Genomic DNA, 23,179 nt, shown 5'->3' with positions numbered 1-23,179 from the left:
CAGGGCCAGGATGTTAGGACACACATTGCTAACTAAAAAAGTGACGTTTATGCCCCAGATGTAAGCTCTCGTTTGGTCTAATACTTCCGATAGGGAAGAAGATTCATGGAGCAGATGTCAGTGGCTAACAACTGACAACTGGGAGGCAGCCAAGCGTACATGTGTGAGCTGACTTGTGTATGTGTGTGAAGAAAATATGTAATCTGACCTTGTGAGGGTTGAGCAAGTGTAACATGGGTGGGAGTTACAGTCAAAGGAGTTGAGAACCTCCTCTCTCTCTCTGCTACACACTCTCACGGAACCATATACACTTTCTCAGACATGTTTAGGTGCTCACATCTGGACTGAAGAGAAGAGGAGTACACTTGCTCAGTGAGGATGATTTGGAAAACAGCTTTGAACTACGCCCGATTCTGGCTCGTCCTGGCTTTAGTGTCTGGCCAGCTCACTGCAGAACAGAAGGAGCAGATCTTGGATTTGCATAACCGGTACCGCTCTATGGTCAGTCCTGAGGCTGCCAATATGCTACACATGGTGAGGAACGAGTGGACCTGATCCAACTTGTCTACTAACGTTACCAGCGTGGCGTATAATGTATTATGACTTTTATGTGCATGACGATATATGAATTATAGCGACCTAATGAAATGTTCAGCTTTGAAACCTTAACGCTTTAAAGGTGTCGTCAAACATTTTTTGTAATATTCGATGAAGTTCCTCCTCACATGAACAAAATGTCTGCTCATGCCCGAAACTCTGGTCTCTGTGCCATCTCAAGCTCTGAAAATAGAACAAAAAAAAAATACAAATGATTTGCACCACCAACATCCAACCAATCAGAAAAATGAGGCATCTCTACTTAATAATTTTGTTCAATTTTTGCTTTTCTGAAAACCTCTGAAATTCTAGCATTCTCGCATTCTAGCTTAGACAGAGTGTGTCCACGTGTTTTAGGGGAAGATTCAGTATAATCATAAGATTTCATAGAAGGTATAATGAAAGGATTATACCTTTAAAATAAACCCAGCTGAATATTTGATGTACCCTTAAGGGTTCTTCGGATGTTCCTCTGGGAGAACTCTTAAAGATTCTATGTAAAGGATTCCAAGTAGAAAATATTTAATTAAAGAACTCTTAATTATACAATGAACCCTTAAAGAAGGTTCTTTTTTCTAAGAATGTAGTTAGTTTGGTACTCTTCGTCACGAAACATGGGCAAGAACCACCAACGGGAAATGACTATTGACTGAACAGGAAATCATAACCTTTTTCAATCCGGTGACAGTATCGTCCTTCAAAAAAGCTTACACTTTGTATGCACACACGGAGGTAGAAAAAGGTTCTTCAACAGTTCAGTGGATAATTAAGAGTTCTTGGCTAACCCTTGAACCATTGAAGCACAAAAAGCCGGTTCTTGGATGCAAAATTTGGTTTGGTTCCATCACCTAAATTCTGCTGATCTGGAACCAAGAGCTGATGACTTTAGGAGCTTGGTTGGGTGGGTGACATTTTTGTAACCATAACAACAACTATAAAACACAAGTAATTTACACGAACGACATTCTCAATGTTAAAAAGGTGGTTTGTAAATGCAGCAGGTATCGTTGCTGTCTCACAGCTCCAGGGTTCTCGATTCAATTCTGAGCTTAGATTACGCTCTGTGGAGCTTCACTTGTGTAGGTAAGTTTCCTTTGGGTTCTCTGGTTTCCTCCAAACTTTCGAAAACATCCCAGTAAGCGGACTGGCTATGATAAATTGCCCCTAGGTGTGACTGAGTGTGTGAATGTCTATGAGCGGTGCCCTGCTCAGTGAGGATGATTTGGAAAACAGCTTTGAACTACGCCCGATTCTGGCTCGTCCTGGCTTTAGTGTCCGGCCAGCTCACTGCAGAACAGAAGGAGCAGATCTTGGATTTGCATAACCGGTACCGCTCTATGGTCAGTCCTGAGGCTGCCAATATGCTACACATGGTGAGGAACGAGTGGACCTGATCCAACTTGTCTACTAACGTTACCAGCGTGGCGTATAATGTATTATGACTTTTATGTGCATGACGATATATGAATTATAGCGACCTAATGAAATGTTCAGCTTTGAAACCTTAATGCTTTAAAGGTGTCGTCAAACATTTTTTGTAATATTCGATGAAGTTCCTCCTCACATGAACAAAATGTCTGCTCATGCCCGAAACTCTGGTCTCTGTGCCATCTCAAGCTCTGAAAATAGAACAAAAAAAATAAAAATACAAATGATTTGGACCACCAACATCCAACCAATCAGAAAACTGAGGCATCTCTACTTAATAATTTTGTTCAATTTTTGCTTTTCTGAAAACCTCTGAAATTCTAGCATTCTCGCATTCTAGCTTAGACAGTGTGTGTCCACGTGTTTTAGGGGAAGATTCAGTATAATCATAAGATTTCATAGAAGGTATAATGAAAGGATTATACCTTTAAAATAAACCCAGCTGAATATTTGATGTACCCTTAAGGGTTCTTCGGATGTTCCTCTGGGAGAACTCTTAAAGATTCTATGTAAAGGATTCCAAATAGAAAATATTTAATTAAAGAACTCTTAATTATACAATGAACCCTTAAAGAAGGTTCTTTTTTCTAAGAATGTAGTTAGTTTGGTACTCTTCGTCACGAAACATGGGCAAGAACCACCAACGGGAAATGACTATTGACTGAACAGGAAATCATAACCTTTTTCAATCCGGTGACAGTATCGTCCTTCAAAAAAGCTTACACTTTGTATGCACACACGGAGGTAGAAAAAGGTTCTTCAACAGTTCAGTGGATAATTAAGAGTTCTTGGCTAACCCTTGAACCATTGAAGCACAAAAAGCCGGTTCTTGGATGCAAAATTTGGTTTGGTTCCATCACCTAAATTCTGCTGATCTGGAACCAAGAGCTGATGACTTTAGGAGCTTGGTTGGGTGGGTGACATTTTTGTAACCATAACAACAACTATAAAACACAAGTAATTTACACGATCGACATTCTCAATGTTAAAAAGGTGGTTTGTAAATGCAGCAGGTATCGTTGCTGTCTCACAGCTCCAGGGTTCTCGATCCAATTCTGAGCTTAGATTACGCTCTGTGGAGCTTCACTTGTGTATGTAAGTTTCCTTTGGGTTCTCTGGTTTCCTCCAAACTTTCGAAAACATCCCAGTAAGCGGACTGGCTATGATAAATTGCCCCTAGGTGTGACTGAGTGTGTGAATGTCTATGAGCGGTGCCCTGCGCTGGACTGGCATCCCATCCAGGGCGTATTCCCACCTTATGCCCATTGTTCCTGGGATCGACTCCAGATCCACCACAAAGTTGAGCAGTTGAGGGTTAAGGCGTGGTCCTGAGATTTGACCTCCAAAACTAGCACAGAACACTGTCCAGGCTTGGCAGTGCTTAGCGTTGTCTCTACTATGTGTTAAAGTTGTCTATAATACCAAGCAAATCTTGCAAAATCGGCACACACTGGTAAGTAACAGGCATTTTTGGGTTAGCTGAGTCGTTACCATCACAGTACGTTTATGCATAGCTCTGCTGTAGGTGTTGAAATTTCATGTACGTTGAACAAGCAGCAGAACCCCTACAACACCCACATCTGGATTACATTAGCTACGTTATTATTCCTTAGTGCCTAGTGCTTCATGTAAGTCCTCTGTACATTTGTGTACTTTATTTTAACCACGTTCCTAAATTCGCTTTGACTTCATTCCACATGCATGAGGTGTACAATTTTTCTATCCATCCTTTTTTATAAACAAAGGGTGCACATCCAGTTTGGTTGGACGATGTCTCCAGACTGTGTGAAATCACAGATTCAGCAGTTTTAATAATTAATCATGCTTCAAATCCAGCTTCTCGAAAGAAAGCACAAACTATTCAGTTCCAAGGACACTGATACGGTCTGACGATTGATAAAAGGTTGTTAAAATGGCAGGTTTGTACATGTGTTTGGATTAAATATGTCCTTTTGAATGTGTTTCAGCACATAATGTGTTGGATGATGATAGAGGATCATTTTGTTTTTTTTAAGATATAGCTGTGCCAGCATTCTTTGTTGATTGTGAGTAGATAAATGTGTGTGTGTGTGTGAAAGAGTGCCCTGATTCTGGGAACATTCCTGCGAAAAAAGCACACTGATTAATGTTTTACGTTTTTCTCTCTGAGTGTGTGTGCATGTGTGAGTGTGTGTGAGTGTGTGTGCATGTGTGTGTGCATGTGTAAAAATCCCCATGTGGTCACCCTGTATCCTTAGTACAAGCGAGATTCAGTGCATGACTCGTACAGGAGTAATGCTAGAATAACATTATTTACTGCATTAGTTAACATTATATCACAGTGCTGTGATTGGTCAGGAGGTGTTGATTAATTTTAAAGGAATTAAAGAACATATAGTTGTTGATATGGTAACGTTTTCTGCGAGGAGACATTTACTTAACATTCATGGAAGGAGTCTCTAGTGTTAGCGCTTTGTAACAGTCACATCTACAACTATAAACGCTAATTAACTATCAATGGATAAAAAATTATGACGTCATTCTTTAATGAATAATATAGTGTAAATGTGTGTGGTGCAGGATGAATAATTATTGGAAAATAATCAACTTTGGAGTTGTAACTGTAACTTCATTGCACCACCACTTCCAGGATTATTTTCCTATAACAGAACAACATGGAGGGTTTTATTGGAATATAGTAATTAGTGTTCAGGACCTTTACATCTGACACATCTGGCTCTAATATCCAGATCAGGTGTGTTTGAGTTTGGATAGGGAGTACACTTCAGAGCACAGCTGGACACGCCTGCTGTATGTTAGTGTACAAGATATATAAAACTGAAGGTTCCTCCACCGTAACAAAATCCTCTTTGCTGTGAATCCCAGAGATGAAAGAATTTTCCATGGCGGAAAACTTAAAGTTACAGCTTTACCTCTGGTCCAAAATGCTCACACTGGAGACTCCTTCCATAAATGTTAAATAAACGTCTCCTTACAGAAAAATTCACCAATATCAACGATTTTATTCCATTTATGTGGCTCATCCACCATACAACATGATGATGTTATAGGAAAATAATCCAGGATGGAGTGTTACGCCCCAACATGAAGCACCACCCCTAAGTGGATTATTTTCCAAAAACTGCACATCCTGAAATGTTTTATTCCTCTTATACTGCAGTTTTTAATTTATTAATGAATGGCATGTTGCACTTTTTAACCACTTTGCTGCTGCAGTATTGTCAGCTGCTGTTATATGACATTAACTGACACTTTCTGACCAATCAGATTTGAGAATTAAACAGCAAATATAATAATGCCATGTTTGATTCCTGTGTTTGTTGTCATGTAGAGATGGGATGAAGGGCTAAGTCTGGTGGCTCAACATTATGCTGCTCAGTGCATTTGGGAGCACAACTACGATGTGTTAAACCAGCTGGGAGAAAACCTCTTCCTCACCACCGGTCTTCTAAGCATCAACAAATCCATTGCTAGATGGTACAGATGAAGCCATGACTCACTTAATTATGATACATAAGATAAGATTTCCCTGCATCTCTTGTGCTTCTTGGCAGTGGATCAAATAATGTTGCTAATGTAAATGCAATCTGGTTCTCCAATGATTGTCTTCCATTGACAGGTTTGAGGAACGCAAATATTACAACTATGCTAACAACACATGCAGCTTAGTTATGTGTGGACATTACACACAGGTGAGTGGTAAAGTGAGTCCTGAGGGGATTTTCGTATCGTTATATACTGTACATATAGTATGTATGTGTGTGTGTGTGTGTGTATTTTATAATAGAACAATTACAGATTTAGTTAAAAATACAAATACCCCCAAATTCCATTAGAACTTTAACACACACTTAATGGGCCTCATTGGTGAAGCAGGATATGAACAAAATTATTCGTAAATCATTTGCAGGCGCATTTACGCAAAAATTTCATGTGCTATTCAGAAAAAGTTTAGAAAAATGTTCATATCCTATATTTCACTCCTGTATATTTACGTATAATGAGACTCACTAATGTGAACCTTGAGCGATTGACTTTAACTCATGTAACTGTCGATGAGTTACTGCAGTTTTATATACGGATTTATTTCAATTACACACCACTTTAATGAAAATTTTGTGAAATACTGTTGCTTCCTATTAACAACTTGAAAGAAAATGATCCCAACCAAATCCATAAATTAAGCTGAATTAGACGAGCCATTCAATTCCAACAAAAGTAATGGCACCCTATAAAAGGAGGAAGAGTTCGTGTGTGTCTATGGTACCTGAGGCGCTCTAATGGCTGAGCTGCATTGCTGGAAGATTTAGCTCACACATCGCTGAGGAGGCTCTTTTTTCACCATGTAGTCATCATTGTGTCCTTTTTAGCTCTCTATATGGAGTTTTGTGTGCTTCGAATGCACTTGGTAATTTGCAATTGATAATTATCAACCTACAGCATGTGCATGTGGGTATGAAGAAAGTCAGACACATTTCATAACTCTAATGTGAAGTTTTAGCTCGGTTTGACATATGGCAACATTTCCACTTCACTAAATGATTGATAAATGAGGCCCATTGCCCTTAATAGTAATTGCCCTCATTGGTAACTAGCAAAAAATGCAGATAAAAGGCATGTTTACTTAATAAACGTGTACCTTGGTGTACAATGCTTTAAATTGACTGCAGGTGTGTTGTACTTTGTGTGCTTTGTGGCTGTTCCAGTTAGTGTGGGCGAAGAGCAACACCGTCGGCTGCGCCTCACACTTCTGCAAGACGGTTCAGAATCGAGACGATGAGAACGCTACAATTCTTGCCTGCAACTATTTCCCACAGTATGTCTATGCTTAATTACACTACTTTAATTCTGACATAGTCTTCCCCATATCAGGGCAAAAGCACTGTACACTTTAATTCTGTTGAAAAGCTAAGATTAAAAAACTTTTTTTTTCCTTCATGAAAATGAAACAGTGACTAAATATTATTTTTTAAAAACAAAATTCTCAAAATTGGGCTCAAAATCTATAAAGAAATATAATTTTCCTCAACAAATAAAAACAATTCAATTCAAAAGTCAATTGGATAGAGGTTATGTTTTTTGTGTTTTGTTTCCAAATGAGTCCTACCTCAATTCTACATTGGAAAGAATATTAATCTATGCACTCTGTGCTGTTTGTACACAGGTTTTTTTCACTTTTCATCTCAGCTACAAAATAGTATCATGCTAAAACTAAGTGTAATCTCTTGTCTCAATTCTAGAGGGAATATAGAAGGAGAACTACCATATGAAGCAGGAGAGCCATGCTCTAAATGTCCACAGGAGATGGTTGAATGTTTAGAAAATAGCTGTGGTAAGATCAAAACCTCCAAATGCTTCTTTATTTTAGCATAAAGTCCACTTAACACTCCACTCTGAAAAACATGTTTATATTGAAATATTTGTCATGTTCAGTGATTCTGATGCTAATTTTTTGGCTGTTGTTGTTGTATTTTTTTCATTATTTCTGTGAGAACAGGGGCACATTGTTATTGCTAGTGCAGTTAGAATGGAGTTTAATAGGACAAATCATTTCAATGATCCCAAACCTAAGAAATATCAGTGAAGTTTCGCTGTGTGATGGCCGTGATGGCGGAATTAGCATGAAATTTGAATTTATGACAGCTGATCTGTTTGAGCAGAATGTACAGATGAGGAGGTGAAAGAGCTGGACAGAATAAAGGACTAAAGCGCTGCTGCATCACTCTCTTTACGTATTCAGGTTCTTGTAGCTACATTAACTCCAGTCCAAACCCTAAGACACAAAAACTGGACAACAAACATGTTTTGGCATGTATGGACAAAAGGGGAACATTGTGTTAAACATCAGATCCATCCAGCTGAGTGGAAACGTTTGCTTCCTTTATTATTAGCAACACGATAGTATTTTGATTTTTTTTCATAAGCTATTCTATTTTTTTTTTAAATTTGTAATAATAATAATGAATATAACAAGTTTATTTGAAGTGCTTGTAGTCTAAGACTCAGTTTATACATGTAACTATATACAGGCCCTCCTAACACACTGGAATTGTCTGGCATAGATGTAAAATCCTGATTACATCCCTCGTGCTCTGCATTCCACTCTAACTGTGTAGGAATTTTAACAAACAACAGGCTAGTGTGATACTCCTGAAGGCCTCAGAAAACATGCTAACTGAAAGACTGCGAGATAAAGAACCACCTAGCTGGAAATTATTTACTAACTTGTGTATGTTCTTTCTGGATGTAACTTTCTGTGCTGTAAAATCAACAGCTTAGTCATTATCACGTTAATAATGTTAGCGTTACTAATATACTAATGTTAGCTGTAACGTATTGCTTCTCTGGACGGTAAAGTCTCAAAGGCTTTTTTTATGTTTCCTTCAGCTCAAATTGAAAGAACAACAGAGGAGTCCAGTACAGACACGTGGGCAACAGACACACCTCAGATGGAGCCCGTGGATTCAGCAGGATTTATAAAACTCTCAGTGGCTACACTACTGCTCGCTGGTCTGATGGCTTCTTTTATATTCTAATGACTTGAACACGTTCGCACAGTAAATGCCACCAATGCTGACATCTAATCCCAGGAAATTTCAATGCATCATGGATGATGTTCCTCGGATGAGTTCCTCCTGTTGACTTGATTCATTACCACTAGATCTTCACAAATGACAGCGCTCGTATCAAATGTTAGCGGCTGTTTTAGAGCCGCTTCCGATTATGTTTAGTAATCATATGGAACGGATACATTTGTGTGTGGCGAAAAGGGCACCACAGGGTCATGTGTAAAAGCTACAGTATGTGAGATTTCTTTTTTTTTCTTAAATATCATAATTATTACCGTTATTATCAGTCAAGAAAAATACTCTAAAGCACTTACAATCCTGTAATAGTAAAATCACATCAATAGACAGACAGAGCTCTCGGGTTCAAACCTCAAAAGACACTTCAAATGCACGCAGAGCTGATGGAGGCTAGTTAGCTAACAGGGAACACAGATGAAAAAAATACACAGAGAACAAATTATTCAAACGTAGTAGAAATACACACACCAACAGCGAACCGAAGTCAGAGTTCGCTTTTTCTCCACATTGTCTTTTATCTAGCTAGCTATAAATTTAGCTCACTGCTGTCGGCCTCGGAGCCACACAAAGTCCCGTCGAGAGCTTGTTTCTATGTTTCATATTTATGTTATGTTTCATATTAGCCAGCTAGCTTGCACTGTATACGCTGTCTTGTCTTCAGAGTTACACACATCTTTCAGATTAGCAGTGCATGAACAGACCTCTGTACAATCTGCAGCAGTCTCACAGGTGACATAGCGAGCTAGCCGGCTAACGCTAAATCACTTAATCCAAAGCTCATGCTAAAGGAAAGAAGTTTTGCTCATTTATTTAGAAATCAGAAAATGCGACGGTTGTGCACAGTATTCTCGTAATGTTTCTGTACGTTTTAATTCTCATAATATTTCTGTAATATTTACAGCAGCAGATAATTACATCTTCAACAGTGTCAGAAATGCATACTATTAGTGTTGCCTTTACTATTTAGGCCTAGTACTTGAATAAATAGGCATTGAGTGTGTATTAATTGCCTCACTCAGTTGTCCAACCACGTTACATAACGGACAAAAACATTACGATTAGCTTGCAATACCATTTTAGACAACAGAGAGACATTTTCAGCTCCAGCTGCTCGTACTGAATTTAATGCGTAAGGTACTTGGGCTCACGTTGTAATGAATAAAGTTTAGATTATTTAATTTGAAGTGTACAGCAAAATGTATGAGTGAAAACATTGTATGACTCACTGAATTGAACATTATAATGAATATTTTTTATATACAGTCGAATGTCATGTGTTGTTTTACTATATCAGTAATGCACTGATTTGTGATGAAACACAGTCTGGAAAAAGAAATCAACCTGGAATTGAGTGAAATAACTGGAGTTTCATAAGCAACAGAAAGTCTGGACATATTGTGTGTTATTAGACCTCAGCATTTATTTTTATTAAACTTTATTAAAAAAAAAAAAAAAACATCGACACTTAACTATAGATGTGTGAATCTGTTTGTGTGTGTTGTATTTCATTAAATTTTATTTTTTTAAAATCACTGTATAAAAAAAAACTAAACATTTGATTTTCCTAATAAACAAGCTTTTCTAACCCTAAGCCTTTTTTTTTTTTCATACACTCAGGCGTATTACTTAAAAATGAAGACATTTACAAGGATGATCTGTTTGTGTACTACACTGTAATACATTTTGTGTACTACACTGTACAATTTTGTGTACTACACTGTAATAAATGCTCCAATAATAAATAATACATTTTCTCTGAATATGAAATTAAATTGTTCTAACTGAAGCTCTGCATGTATTTGATATTGTACGTTGCATCCACCAGGGGGCGACAGAACCTTAATAATGGCTCATATAAATGACTTGAAGCGTTCAAGTGAAGTTTGGAGGCCAGATGCATGGTTTCTAACATGGTTCATCTGCTACCTGAAGATCTCACTCCACACACACTCACACACACACACAAATGAGAGAAAGAATGAGAGAAATCAGATATCTGAGCATTGCCATCCATCTCAACCCTAATTGTTTGACAGGAATGCAAAATAATGTCCATGCAGGACAATTAAATGGATTACGAATGTACAAGTCAGTGGATGACGTGTCTTTAAGCATGTCTTTAAGCCACCGCCTCATCTCCTCAGTTTTTCCCAAAGGGCCTTACAATCCGATGCAATTTAATTTTCCAAACAGCAAAGGAATGGTAGGTGAAGATGTTCATAAATGTTGTCAGGAATAATAAACTACTTATTGTTTTTTTCTCAGGATGGTTGCAAGCATTTCACTGTCAATTTAAACATATCTTTGTTTATGCTTAAGAATCCATACTTTTTTGGTTCATATTTATAAGTACAAAGTCAAAAGATATGTGTGCAAATTTGAAGTGGATATATGCATTGGACGGACGGAAAAAAAGGACGGAATATTATTACCCCTCACTGTGTATGATGTGTTCACCTGGCCTACACACCAGGAAGTCATATCTACATGTTTAAAACCTAAAACTGACCTGGACGCATTTGAGAGATTCTGTATCTGTTTATTAGCCCGACTGAGAACAGCAGTAACGTTGTTAACTTCGAACTGGAAGCTCTCAGTGCAAGCGTGGCCTGAACGTCCATCTATCACAATCTGGGTTTTCTTTTATTAATCAAATTGCTGTGATCAGGCTTGCTTGTTTCCACTTTCAAGGCTGCTTTAAAATGAGATTAGACCTAATTCATTGTTAATTGCTGTGGGTAGGACTGTACAGTCATTGTAGCAAAACAAACAACTCCTACGATCTCTGGCAAATGAGGAAATTGGGAAAACTAAAATGATCCTAATGGAATAAAGACAAGCATCTTCCCTGACTTCACTCAAACGTATACCTTGAACATGGCTATGCTACATAAATAGGAATATTTAGCCTGTTTTTTTTTTTTTTTTTTTTTTTGTCTAATATCTCACAAACTTTGAACAAGGATAGGTGATAATTTGATGAACTGCCAGTTAAAGGTCAAACTAATTTAAAATAGCTCTGACTGCATCAGGCGTCAAAGGTGCAGAGGCGTATTGACAATGACTCTTTTGAGTAAATCTTAGCCCCCAATCTTAGTCATGTCAAGTCAAATAATAATAATTCATCTTGATGCCTAGACTCTAGATGCCGAGTCTAATTAGTTTCTCAAATAACTGCATACGCTCGGGACAAATGAATATTAGTTAACCTTTGTTTTACCTCCCAAAAGACACTTCAGTGAAATCAATATTATATACGTATGAATTAGGATGTGAATCTCCACAGCTTAACCAGAGCTCTTACATTTGTTCAGCATCCTTAATGAAAAGGGGGAAAAAAATTGTTCTGACATGGTCTTTTGGCTGATCTGATTAAAGTTGGCCCTTAACAAAAGCCAAATCACCAGCCTTATTCAGTCCAAATTACAGAAATAAAGAATCGTGAGATGATAAACACTCGAGCTGAGAACCTAGAGCGAGACATGATGCCCCGTTGTCATATTCTGGCAGTGTTAAGCAGGTCCTACAAGGCTAATTAACATTTAGCCTGACTACACACCCAGTGGAAATGTCACTGTTTCCCGGGCTATTCTCTGAAGGCTGTGTTTCATCCACACAAATGAGAATATCAGCTGGATTACTCACACCACTTGAACTTTAGATTTTGTGTTATTTGCAATGAGAAGACGACAATGACAATAAAGTGAAAAAAAAAAAAATCAAGAAAGCAGCTAAAGCAAATAATCCTGCTGTGAGCCGCCAACAGGGTTTGAATGCAAATGCAGGGTTTTGTTGAACCAAGCAGACAAATCCACAAAGGCAAACAGAAATCAAATGGATAGAAAGGCAAAGAATCCAGTAATTCGACAGATTTAACTAGGCTAAGCAGAAGTCAATAAAAGAAAAGCGTGTACACAAACAAAAGGTTCAGTAATGTCACTAGTGGGAAGCTACGAGCAATACTTCACAAAAATTCACTAAATGTCTGAGTTAGTTATGGGATGAGAGTGGATTGGGAAAAGATTGAAGTGATTAGAAGTCCAGGGAACTAAAACAATGATCAGGTGACAGCTTATATGGTTTGGATAAGAATTCTGGGAAAAATAAAAGATGTGACACTCACAATGAGAAGCAAACATTTACACTAAATTACACATTACTATCAGTAAACATTGACTACAGACTGCATGTATATAGAGAGAGGTCTCTAAAGGTTAAACAGGTGTAGTTGAATAAGATTTGAATGATTTTTTTTAATTCCTTGAGCCCACCCCTCACATCCCTGCCTATGTACACAAAGCTCCGCCTACGGTGGTTCAGCGAGAGTTATCATGCTAAGTAGAGTTAGCAGTAGCAAGGACAGTCATGACGTCACTTTCAAGCGGACGTGGTGATTCAACTGCTTGACAGCCAAGTTATAACATCCTAAAGATTTTATAAAGAAATTCTAGGCATTTCAGACAGAGATGTGGGCGGAAACACAAACTGGCCCTCTGGACCAGAAGACAGTTTTCTCATCCACATAATACACTTATGCTAATGCCAGGGCTTAAACATTTATTTTTTATCATGACATATGTATTTTTCTAGTTTATTTGTACTAGTAAGAAATTTAAAAAATCGTCTATAGCACCTTTAAAGTGAGCTGTAAGCGTAGCAGATGAGCGCTTGGCCAGCTGATCCTTTATTTTCTTCAGAAATTCAGCTTTGGTCCTTTATTTTCTTCAGAAATTCAGCTTTGGTCCTTTATTTTCTTCAGAAATTCAGCTTTGGTCCTTTATTTCCTTCAGAAATTCAGCTTAAGCATGTGAGTAACCCGTCTCTGAATAAGAGTAGCTTAGTCTGAGAGCAGACGTGTTTTGGCAGATTGACTACATTTGGGCAAAATGGCGTCGAATTCATTTTATTTTTTTGGCCACACTACTCCTTTAAGTCCATTTTACACAGCAGCTACCAATCTAAACCCCGAGGCTGCAACTGCTGGATCTTACGCTTCACCGAGTTCTCCATCATAATTCCTCTTTGTTTCATAAGCGCTGAGTGTTTCGACACCTCTGGGTTGTTGTGTTGCGGTGCGTGGGTGTGTTGGTGTCTCAGGATACACACACGACTGATGTTCTGGCATTTACAGAGCAGTGGGACAGATCCGAGTCAATCTCACAGAGGGAGAACTCGCCTCAAAGAGAATCATAGATCAGATCTCGTAATCTATAGTGAATAGTGAATGAGTTTCTTGTGAATGAGCTGTTACTATAGAAACGAATACGTATTAGAACCAGCGCATTAATATAAACCTTTCTCAACACCTTCTGACCAATCAGCACTGTGATGTAAACGTTAATATCCAGTTCAGTCAATTTAATGTTCTACTAACAGTCATGTACAGCAGGCTGACAGGCTAATGCAGCTGTCAAAATAAAACCTTGTTTTATAGCATGTAGTTACTGAAATAGAAACGTTCCTGACATTAGGTGTCATTCCCCTTCATCCCTCACTCCTTAATGACGCTCAGTGGATTCTGCCATACGTTAATTAACAGCTCTCAGCTTCACAGTTGTGCATAATCCATCATAAAGCATAATCTTTTCTTCTTATTATTCTCTCTCTCTCTCTCTCACTCTCTCTCTCTCACTTTCTCTCTTTCTCTCTCAAAGTCAAAAGATTGCTTCATTGGCCTGACAGATATTACCATTTGTATTGCCAAAGCTTGGATACAGACTTTGGGTACAATACAAGTTAGAACATAACTACAGAAATAAATAAATAGAAAAATATGTACATACATTCAACAATACAGTGAAAGAGAAATATACATATATATGCAAATACACACGTACACATGCATATATGTATACATATGTATGTATGTATGGATATATATATATATATAAATCGATATATATATACACACACATACACACAAATAAATAGAATTAAAAAAAACCATCAGAATATAAAGTATAATAGTGTGGGTGTGCACGTGCGCACGTGTGCGTGTGTGTACCCGTGTTCTCTCTCTGATGTCTCTCACCCACACATTTTCACAATTCAGATCCTTTGCTATGATTCTCAAACCTGGACTCAGGTGCCTCCTTCAAACGTTTAAAAATTACAATTAAAATGAAACTTTGCATGTGATAAATGCAGTTGTTGTGTATATTTAATATTTAACCCCCAACAGCTGATGATGCTGTAAAAAAACAAACAATGAGGACAAAAGAATCACAGCAGAAAAACCTCACATGTAATACAATGACATTATTTCATGGATTTATACTAGATATTGGGAAGTTTGCTGTACAATATCATTACTGTGATTGAAGAATGATGTCAAAAATAGTTATTAAAAAGAATTTTCTCATTTGAATAACAGATGCTGTAAATATATATTTAAAAAATGATATAAGGCATATATATTACACATAATTTCTACCCAAATGAGATACCATGCCTTCAAATATTTTAAAATATTTTGCTGTGATAGTTATAAGTTTGTGTAAGAGGTTTTTGAATGGAAATTTTATTTAAAATGACTATTCTTTTGTTTCAATTTCTCCTTTTTGTTCATTTTTAATGTTAAAATCAAAACATATACAAAAACAAAGCTTGGCTATACAACCAGGCAGTAAAACCTAACCTCATATAAAGTAGAAATATTTTCTGCTGTGAAAAAAAAAAAAATCCTCATTTTATTTATGAAATAAATAAATTTGCTCAATACAAAAAAACATTCTTCCCAGATGATGAATCTTCCTGTGCTCAAGGCCAAAGGGAAAAAACCTCCACAGTCAGGCAGCAGATATACTCACGAGAAACAGCTCCTCTGTGTAAACGCAGCTCACAGAACGGATCAGACGGCAGTATGAACAGATAAAACATGTTTATTCAGTCATAAAGATGACTGCAGTGCATTTCCACATGGAGAAATACCCTGATCCCACATCGTAAACATGCCACAGACTTAATTCTGCTGCAGGGGGAAAGATATAGCTCCTGCTGGACGGAGGGAAAAAAACACAGGAGGTGTGGATGAAATGTTGCTGATGGTGTGGTATGATAAGAGAATCTGAACTAAAAGATAATCGTAACGAAATAAATGTCATTGACTGAAATGCTTGAAATATGGGGTGAGAATTTGATTACAGGGAGGCTTATACAGAACAAAGCAAATGAGAGAAATCATGTTTTAGGGTTTATTTTTATGAATTACTCTGAGCTAAGAGCTTTATTTATTTATTTATTTATTTACCTACCTATCTATCTATCTATCTATCTATCTAAACCAAGACGGTTTTATCAAAAATGAGCCAAAGTCCAATCCAAAAGAGGGTTTTTTTCTCAGCTGTGCATTTTGACAGTGCTGAGATTTGAACTGACAACCTTCTGCTCACGATAAAGCAATTTTTATGCCAGTAAATGAACTATTTATGACTTTAAACCCCAGTGAAGGACCAGTAAGCCTCACCTCCATCTCCAAAAGGTACTGCACTGCAAAGAAACTCTCTCTCTTCCTTTCAGTAAGTGCTTTATCCTGGTCAGGGTTGAGCTGAATCCCGGGAACGCTGGGTGTGAGGTGGGAATACATCCTGGATGAGATGCAGTTTCATCGCAGGCCGTCATAAACATTCACACCTAGAAGCCAGTAAAACCTCCGGCATGTTTTTGGGAGGTGGGAGGAAACCAGAGAACCCGGAAGAAACCTACAGGGACACGGGGAGACACAACTCGAGGTCAGGATCGAACTTGGGGCAAAGAAACTGTTGTAATGAACAGTGTGATTAACAAGTGTCAAAATTCCTTTGCAATACATGCAATATTTTTCATTATCTAAATACTGTATATTAGCTTTTTTTTAATTGAAATGCTCAGACAGTGTGACAGACAATAGTGATGAGCCACAAAAGAGAAAGCAGTTCAGTAGATAGTTAAATAGAAAATAAGAAAATAGATAAAACTAGTAAATATGGTGTGTATCCTCTGCAGCAGCTCTCTAAGCGCAAACTCGTGGTCTTGAGATGAGTCTTTGAGCCCCTAGGGGGCGCTGTTGCACTCGTCCTGCTTGCTTTCATACTCAGGGACGAATCGTGCTCAGGTCCTCAGATGGTCATGTGAGGTAAGTTCACCAGTCAAGACATCACGACTTTCTTTGCTTGGAGAGTTTTATTTTTTTTTTTCTTTCACAACAACAGCGTCACCTTGGAATCAGCGTCTAATCCTCCCACGAGCTGGAGTTCCTTAAAGCCAAGTCAGAGTCATGGCTCAGAGAGATGGAGAGATGAAGAGATGAAGAGATGCCCCGGGTCTGTTTGGAGCAGAGAGCAGAGAGCAGAGAAGAGAAGAGCAGAGGAGAAGAGAGGAGAGGAGAGGAGAAGTGGGTGGTAAAGGTGATAAAGATGGTAAAGATGGAGCCACGGGGCAGATGTGGAACTGCAGGGGTGGGGGCATGAAGCCTCCTACAAGTGTGAAAGTGCTGAAGGGTTCAACAACACAGTGGAGTGACCATCATCAGCCCCCTACATACTACATACAACATACAGCCTCAGTGTCAAAGCAACCGCTAACACAAACACACAACAATATACTGTACTGTTACTATAAAAACATACGCATAGCTGGAGTGTACAACTATAAAAGTAACAATAATAAGATAAAAAATATATTACTATACTGTATGGGGAGAAATGTGTGCTTCAGTAGGTTGATAGATGTATTTATATAATATCTAATTACATATAAATGTGTTCAACAATTTTTTTCAATTTAAATTTTGAGATAATATTTGCATATTTGTAAATACAACAATAAATAAATGTAAAAAAAAATCTTTTAAAGGTTTAACATACATAACTGTTAGTAATATAGTACATGTTTTTATATAATGCTAAATGATTAATTTAGCTACTAATTTGCAAATCATGTCCATTAATTTATTTATTGCACCCTTATTTCTTTATTTATTAATATATATTTTCAAATAAATATATATCTATACTGTATATTTGCATTTTTGTTCAAAATGAATATAATAAATATAAAATTAAGTAGATAAGATAAATTTAGAATATGTTTATTAATGTAATGTTTGTTTACTTAATATTTGTAAAAACATTATCAGTATTGTTATATTTTTATAAATTAGCTTTCCTGCTTTGACATGTTCATCGTGGTCTGGGTGGTACAGAGAAATTTATATTACTCTCTAAAAATTTCATAACTGGAGGTTAAATTTGATGAGTCATTAATGGATCTGGATATGACATCACCAAAATAGTCACCTAACATTATTTGGCTTGTAGGGAAATATGCTTTAATTGACCTTTAAGATTGTTTACCTTAATGTTAGCTAGCTTGCTAGAAAACTTCGCAAACTGGTTTGCCGTACAAACATTATAATAATACCTCATCTAACGTCATTTATGTTGGTAGAAGGTTTGGCTAGCAAAGTAACATCAGATAGCTACTGGTAAGCTAACTAGTTAAATAGCATTTGGTAAGCTAACTAGTTAGCTAGCACAGTACTGTATGTAGGTATCTGGCTAGTTTATATTGCAGAAGTATTTAGTTACACCTACAAGCCCGAATGCTGGTAGTTAAACCTGAATCTGCACTTGTGGATTAGCCAGATTTAACTCAAAACACTTTTTATAATGTTTGGCCAAGTTTCTCCTCATAGTCTGTGAGAAAAACAAAACAACCAACACCAAAAACAAGTGACGTGGATCACCTGCATTCATCCAATCGGCACAGGGTGGCGTCTGTACTTACCTGTCAATCATATTTCCTATTAATTCAGAAAGCTCACCTTGTTGTGCTGACATTCAGGAACAATAGCTTTGGTTTGTGTGTTTGGGGTTTGGGGCGTGGCTTTGGGAGGAACAATGAAGGAATGGGCAATGTTATTTGTTTTGGATTTTGAGGTTCAAACCAGCTAGCTTTAGCAAACCTGTGCTAAAATCGCTGACTGCACCTTTAATATTGTTGAAGGTTATGTTTGTGTAGGTAAAGTGGTTATTTTGGTGGCATTATTTGGTGCTTTATTAGTCTGAATATCAGAATACTATGAGGATGTATGATACAATCTCTAAACCTGGTGTGAAAAATGAAAAGCTCAGGCGCACGCTCTTGTTCTTCACACTCTCATGGATGTTCTGGAAGTGTGTATGAGGATTGTATGAGTGGGTGAGCACCAGGACATACGCTGCCATGTGCCTGCTGAAACACACACACACACACACACACACAGCTGGACTCTATGTTCTGGGACGTCCTGTTCCTGCACTACACTCACTGCATTAATGAAGCCGTGCCCAAGTCCAAGCCACGTCTGTACATCTGTTTCATCTTTCTGGAATTATTATTTTGATTTATGGCTTTTTTTAAATTAGTGCTAATGACAGTGTGACATGTTCCTGTAGATTCTGTCTTGATTTGATTAAAATGTAGAAATATAAACTAATCTTTGCCATTCCTACTGATAAAGATGTACTGGTGTGACAGTTTCTGCCCATCTGTCTGTCTATAACTCTTCAGAGACTTTTTCTGTAAAGTAAAAAAACTGTACAGTCTGGTTTATTCCTCTGATATTTAAACAAGAGAGTATAAAGTAAGGAATAAAACACTTGGGCTTGAGCTGTTACAGGAAAATAATCCACGATGTGCAGCATCCGCTGTACAAGTCCCTGTGAATGAGCTGTTACTATAGAAACGATCCTTTATTCGAACGAGTACATTAATATAAACCTGTGATTTACAGCTGCACTACTGTCAGAGCTGCTGTTGTAGAAAATTAATCAACACCTTCTGACCAATCAGAATCCAGAATTCAACAGCGCTGTGATATTAATATCAATAACAATTTCAGTTCCTATGGTCCAGGTCCTGTTAATGGACAGTTCCTATGTTCTAGCTTGAGCCTTTCTTCTTATCAAGCCACATCACACCACGCTGTCATTGATTATTTTCCTATAACTTCACACCCCCATGTGTTTTATTCCTTACTTACTGACTTCTTAGAGGTTACCATTAAAATATGGCTCATTATCTGCTTTGAGGTTCTGTCAGGATCCAGACAGAAAGTTCGACACACGGCTCTCTGACCTCTTTTTTAATCTCCGTGTGTTTTAGACGGTGTCGTTTCTTCCCCCTTGTGTTACCACGGTGTGTGATTGAGAACACGACGGCTCTGTATAATACACATGTTCCATTAGATTTGCACCTTTTCATTTCGACGCACTTCTCATCTCTTTCAGAAAGCGTCTCTTTTCGTCATTCACTCTGACTTTGATAAGATTCAACCTGAAATACAGGTTTTATTTAATGGATTAATGAGAAAGAGAGAGAGAGAGAGAGTATGAGCTACACCTTTCACACCTTTTCTTCTTTTCACAACTTGTGAGAGCTCGCTGTTTTTTTTTTTACTTGCCTTGAAAGAGATATCCATTAAGAACACAATGTCCTGAAGGGTGTATGTAACTGGCCCTTATTCTGTCTTTTTTTGGAGGATGCAGATTGAACAAATCTTTCCATCCTGCCCTAATTGATACCATGATTAGGTAAGACAACGTGGACATAACGGAGGCACGGTGACAGCGACATCTAAACCAAATCCATTACCGTCCAATTATTAGCATTTCCATTTCCACTTATTCACCCGGCAGAAGCCTTTATCCAAAGGTGAGGCAAAATGTGAACTGAATGCGGATTTAAAATAAGTAAAAGGTTTAGAAAGAATGAAGAGAGTCACGGCTAAAGGCAAATGCTGGAGTGGGACCTGATTTCAGTCGAGAAGCTAACATGTAACACTCTAACACTGGAAAAAGTTGCTATAAATTTACAAGTCTTTTCAGGAATAGTACTGTTGTATCTCTTTTAAAAGTATTTTGATATTTCAGTCATTACTGAAAAATATTTAGCACAGAAAGTAGGACTGTAGGACTCCAGTTCAGTCGTGAGACATTTTCTGCACTGACGCGCCCCGGTCTTGGTCATTGATAAATCGCTAAATATGGTCTTTACCTGTGAGTTTCATTAACAATAATGTTTGTGTTGTATTTTCTTTTTTGCATGCACAAAGTTTGGAAACAGCCAAATCATTGGCGCAATGAACGAATAAAGCCACTTAGTTGAAGTAAACTCTTTGTTGGTTTTTGGTCTCGGGCTCGACTCGATCTTGACTTGGCCTCAACCCCATTAATGCTGCGTTCAACTTAACTCAGAAGTAGGAAGTCAGAATTACGTCATTTTTGACCTCTGTGTGTTCGAGCTATAAAGATGGAAACAAACATGGACTCCTCTGTATTTGTCTTTTGTTAGCAACAAGCTAGCCAGCTAACTGTGATGAGTGCTGTATATTATATATATCCTCAAAACTGTGAACTGTAGAGTCAGTGTTACAGAGTTAACAAGCAGATATGTCACCTTTATGTTGATCGAGCTAAAGAATACATAGTATAACTCATTTAAAGGTAAGACGTGCTGCTGTGTTTACTGTTGATGCTGTGAGCGGCCATGTTGATTTGATGTCACTTGCTGAACTCGAGTTTGAGGAGATCTCCCTGAGTTAATAAGGAGGAATTCTAAATTTTGAAGTGCTTTCTTTGATTTTTCCTAACCGGAGGTTGAAATTCCATATTACAAGTGTTAAGTGAACGCAGCATCAGACTCTTGACTCAATCAAGGCTAGTCCTGGTCTTGGCCTTGTCTTGGGCTTGCCATTGGTGGTCTTGATTACAACCCTGTGTGAGATTGAGCTCAGCCAGTCCACCTACTGGTATGTTTTTGGGAGGAAACTATATGGACATGGCACAGGGAGAACCTGGGAAACCACGAATGGCAAACCCTGGAGTTGTGAGACGTTGTGCTGCACTTTTATTAAAATATATAATAATGTTCAGCAATATAAATGTGCCGAATCTGTCACGTGTATCACACATATGAGCGTAGTCTCTGATGAGACTGGTGTTTTTATGGAACTTGTTTTTCTTTTCTGTGTGTGTGTGTGTGTGTGTGTGTGTGTGTGTGTTCTGTATGCTAGGGTCTCTATATGCTAAAGAACACTCTGTACTCAGGGATGTTCAGCTGCTAAGCACCGCCCCTCCTCTATAGGCTGTGTTTCCTGTTGACACAAAGACACACACTCTCCCTCCCTCTCTCCCTCCCTCTATCCCTGTCTCTATCCCCTCTCTCTCTCTCTCCCTCAGACACACATTGAGAAAATTCCTAGTGCCTACACAGTGACTGAACCAACGTAGCCTCATTCTGTGTTCAACAATATCTCTAATGAATCATATACACATCAAAGGTGAGGGATTTCTTTTTAAAGCTGTTCATCTTGCCAAAAATAAAGTAATAAGCCTAAAAATGACATGAACTCATTCCATTCTGACTGCGCTGCTGTCTTATAAAGACGTTTACAAAGGAAACTGACATATTAAGTGAGAAATGAAGTACTAAAGTGCAAATGTGTCATTCAGGATAATTGCTTGCAATTTATTTAATTCAAATTATATTTAATTAAATATTTTAAAATCATTAAATGTACAAATTAAAACTAGCTGAAAATCTTTTAAAAATCCACTAAACAGTCACGATGAAAGTACAAAGCAGAAAATTACTTTTTACCTAATTTAAAAAAAGATATTTATGCTATTCCTCATTTTTTATTCCTTTCCTTGTGACACAGTTGTTTTTCTTCTCCAGCAGAAATAAAAAAATCATTCAATTATTTTTATTGAAAGCTCCACAGCTTCATTTTTTAATGTTTTATATATTTCATTGTTACAATACTGTTTGGTATTGTAAGTGTATAAGTTGTGTATAATGTTTATATGAATACATGAGGGAACTTTTCTATGATACATTTAATGACATGAAGGAACTTTAATACTTACTTAGTTACTATTTAATACTAATACTATAATAAAAAATGACATAAAGGGACTTTAAACTTTAAAAGATTACATGAAGGAATTCAAAAGTAATTAGAAAAAGACGAAGGAATTCAGTTTAAAGCTAAAGATACACTCCTGTGTTGATGTTGAGTGTCTGTAGTGGCTGTGTGAGTGTGTAATGAGGTCCTGTATAGTGTCGTTGGTGTAGTTTACTCTCCCTGCCTCTCCCTCAGACACACACACACACACACACACACACACAAACCATACATTCTGTTCCTAAGGAGAAGAGTACGTTCTGTACTCCATGCCCTCCCACTTTGTCTCTGTCAGTCACACACACAGCAGCTGAAACAGCACTTTACATCGTACGTGTGTAGATATATCCGCTGTGTCGAGACTCAGTAAGCATCAGTCTCTCAGACTGCTCTGTTTAGCTTTTTTTATTCCAATAAAACTGATAGAAGCCAAAATGTGCATTGTTTACTTATTCATTTTTAATTTATTGATTCACTTTTTAAAATTTTTTGTATATATATATATATATATATATATATATATATATACTGTATAGGTATATATTTATTTTATTTTCTTCTTTCTTTCTTTCTTTCTTTCTTTCTTGAGAGCAACTGTAACACGGCAAAGCAATTTCCCCCTGGGATTAATAAAGTTCTT

The 23,179-nt window shown here is 37.5% G+C and overlaps 1 protein-coding gene and 1 long non-coding RNA gene across 2 annotated transcripts in view; one reads left to right on the top strand and one right to left on the bottom strand.

Annotated features, from left to right (window-relative positions):
• Positions 1–18,489, bottom strand: part of LOC128320695 (uncharacterized) — a 41,200-nt gene extending 22,711 nt beyond the window's left edge. The window contains exons 1-2 of the long non-coding RNA XR_008304268.1: positions 18,415–18,489; positions 16,078–16,312 (exon numbers count right to left, since the gene is read on the bottom strand). This is a non-coding gene — a long non-coding RNA (uncharacterized LOC128320695). The remainder of the gene's footprint in view (positions 1–16,077; positions 16,313–18,414) is intronic.
• Positions 874–10,203, top strand: LOC113530929 (peptidase inhibitor 16). Its single transcript, XM_053240898.1, has 6 exons — positions 874–1,970; positions 5,357–5,502; positions 5,645–5,717; positions 6,732–6,841; positions 7,266–7,357; positions 8,413–10,203. The coding sequence occupies exons 1-6, from the start codon at positions 1,815–1,817 to the stop codon at positions 8,559–8,561; spliced, it is 726 nt and encodes a 241-aa protein (XP_053096873.1). The 5' UTR covers positions 874–1,814; the 3' UTR covers positions 8,562–10,203.
• Positions 18,490–23,179: the final 4,690 nt, after the last annotated feature.

The sequence above is a fragment of the Pangasianodon hypophthalmus genome, chromosome 16 (genome assembly GCF_027358585.1).
Source record: "Pangasianodon hypophthalmus isolate fPanHyp1 chromosome 16, fPanHyp1.pri, whole genome shotgun sequence".
In the NCBI taxonomy this organism is placed as follows: Eukaryota; Metazoa; Chordata; class Actinopteri; order Siluriformes; family Pangasiidae; genus Pangasianodon; species Pangasianodon hypophthalmus.
Note: the sequence above shows the minus strand (reverse complement) of the source record. Positions and strands in the feature narration are given on the sequence as shown.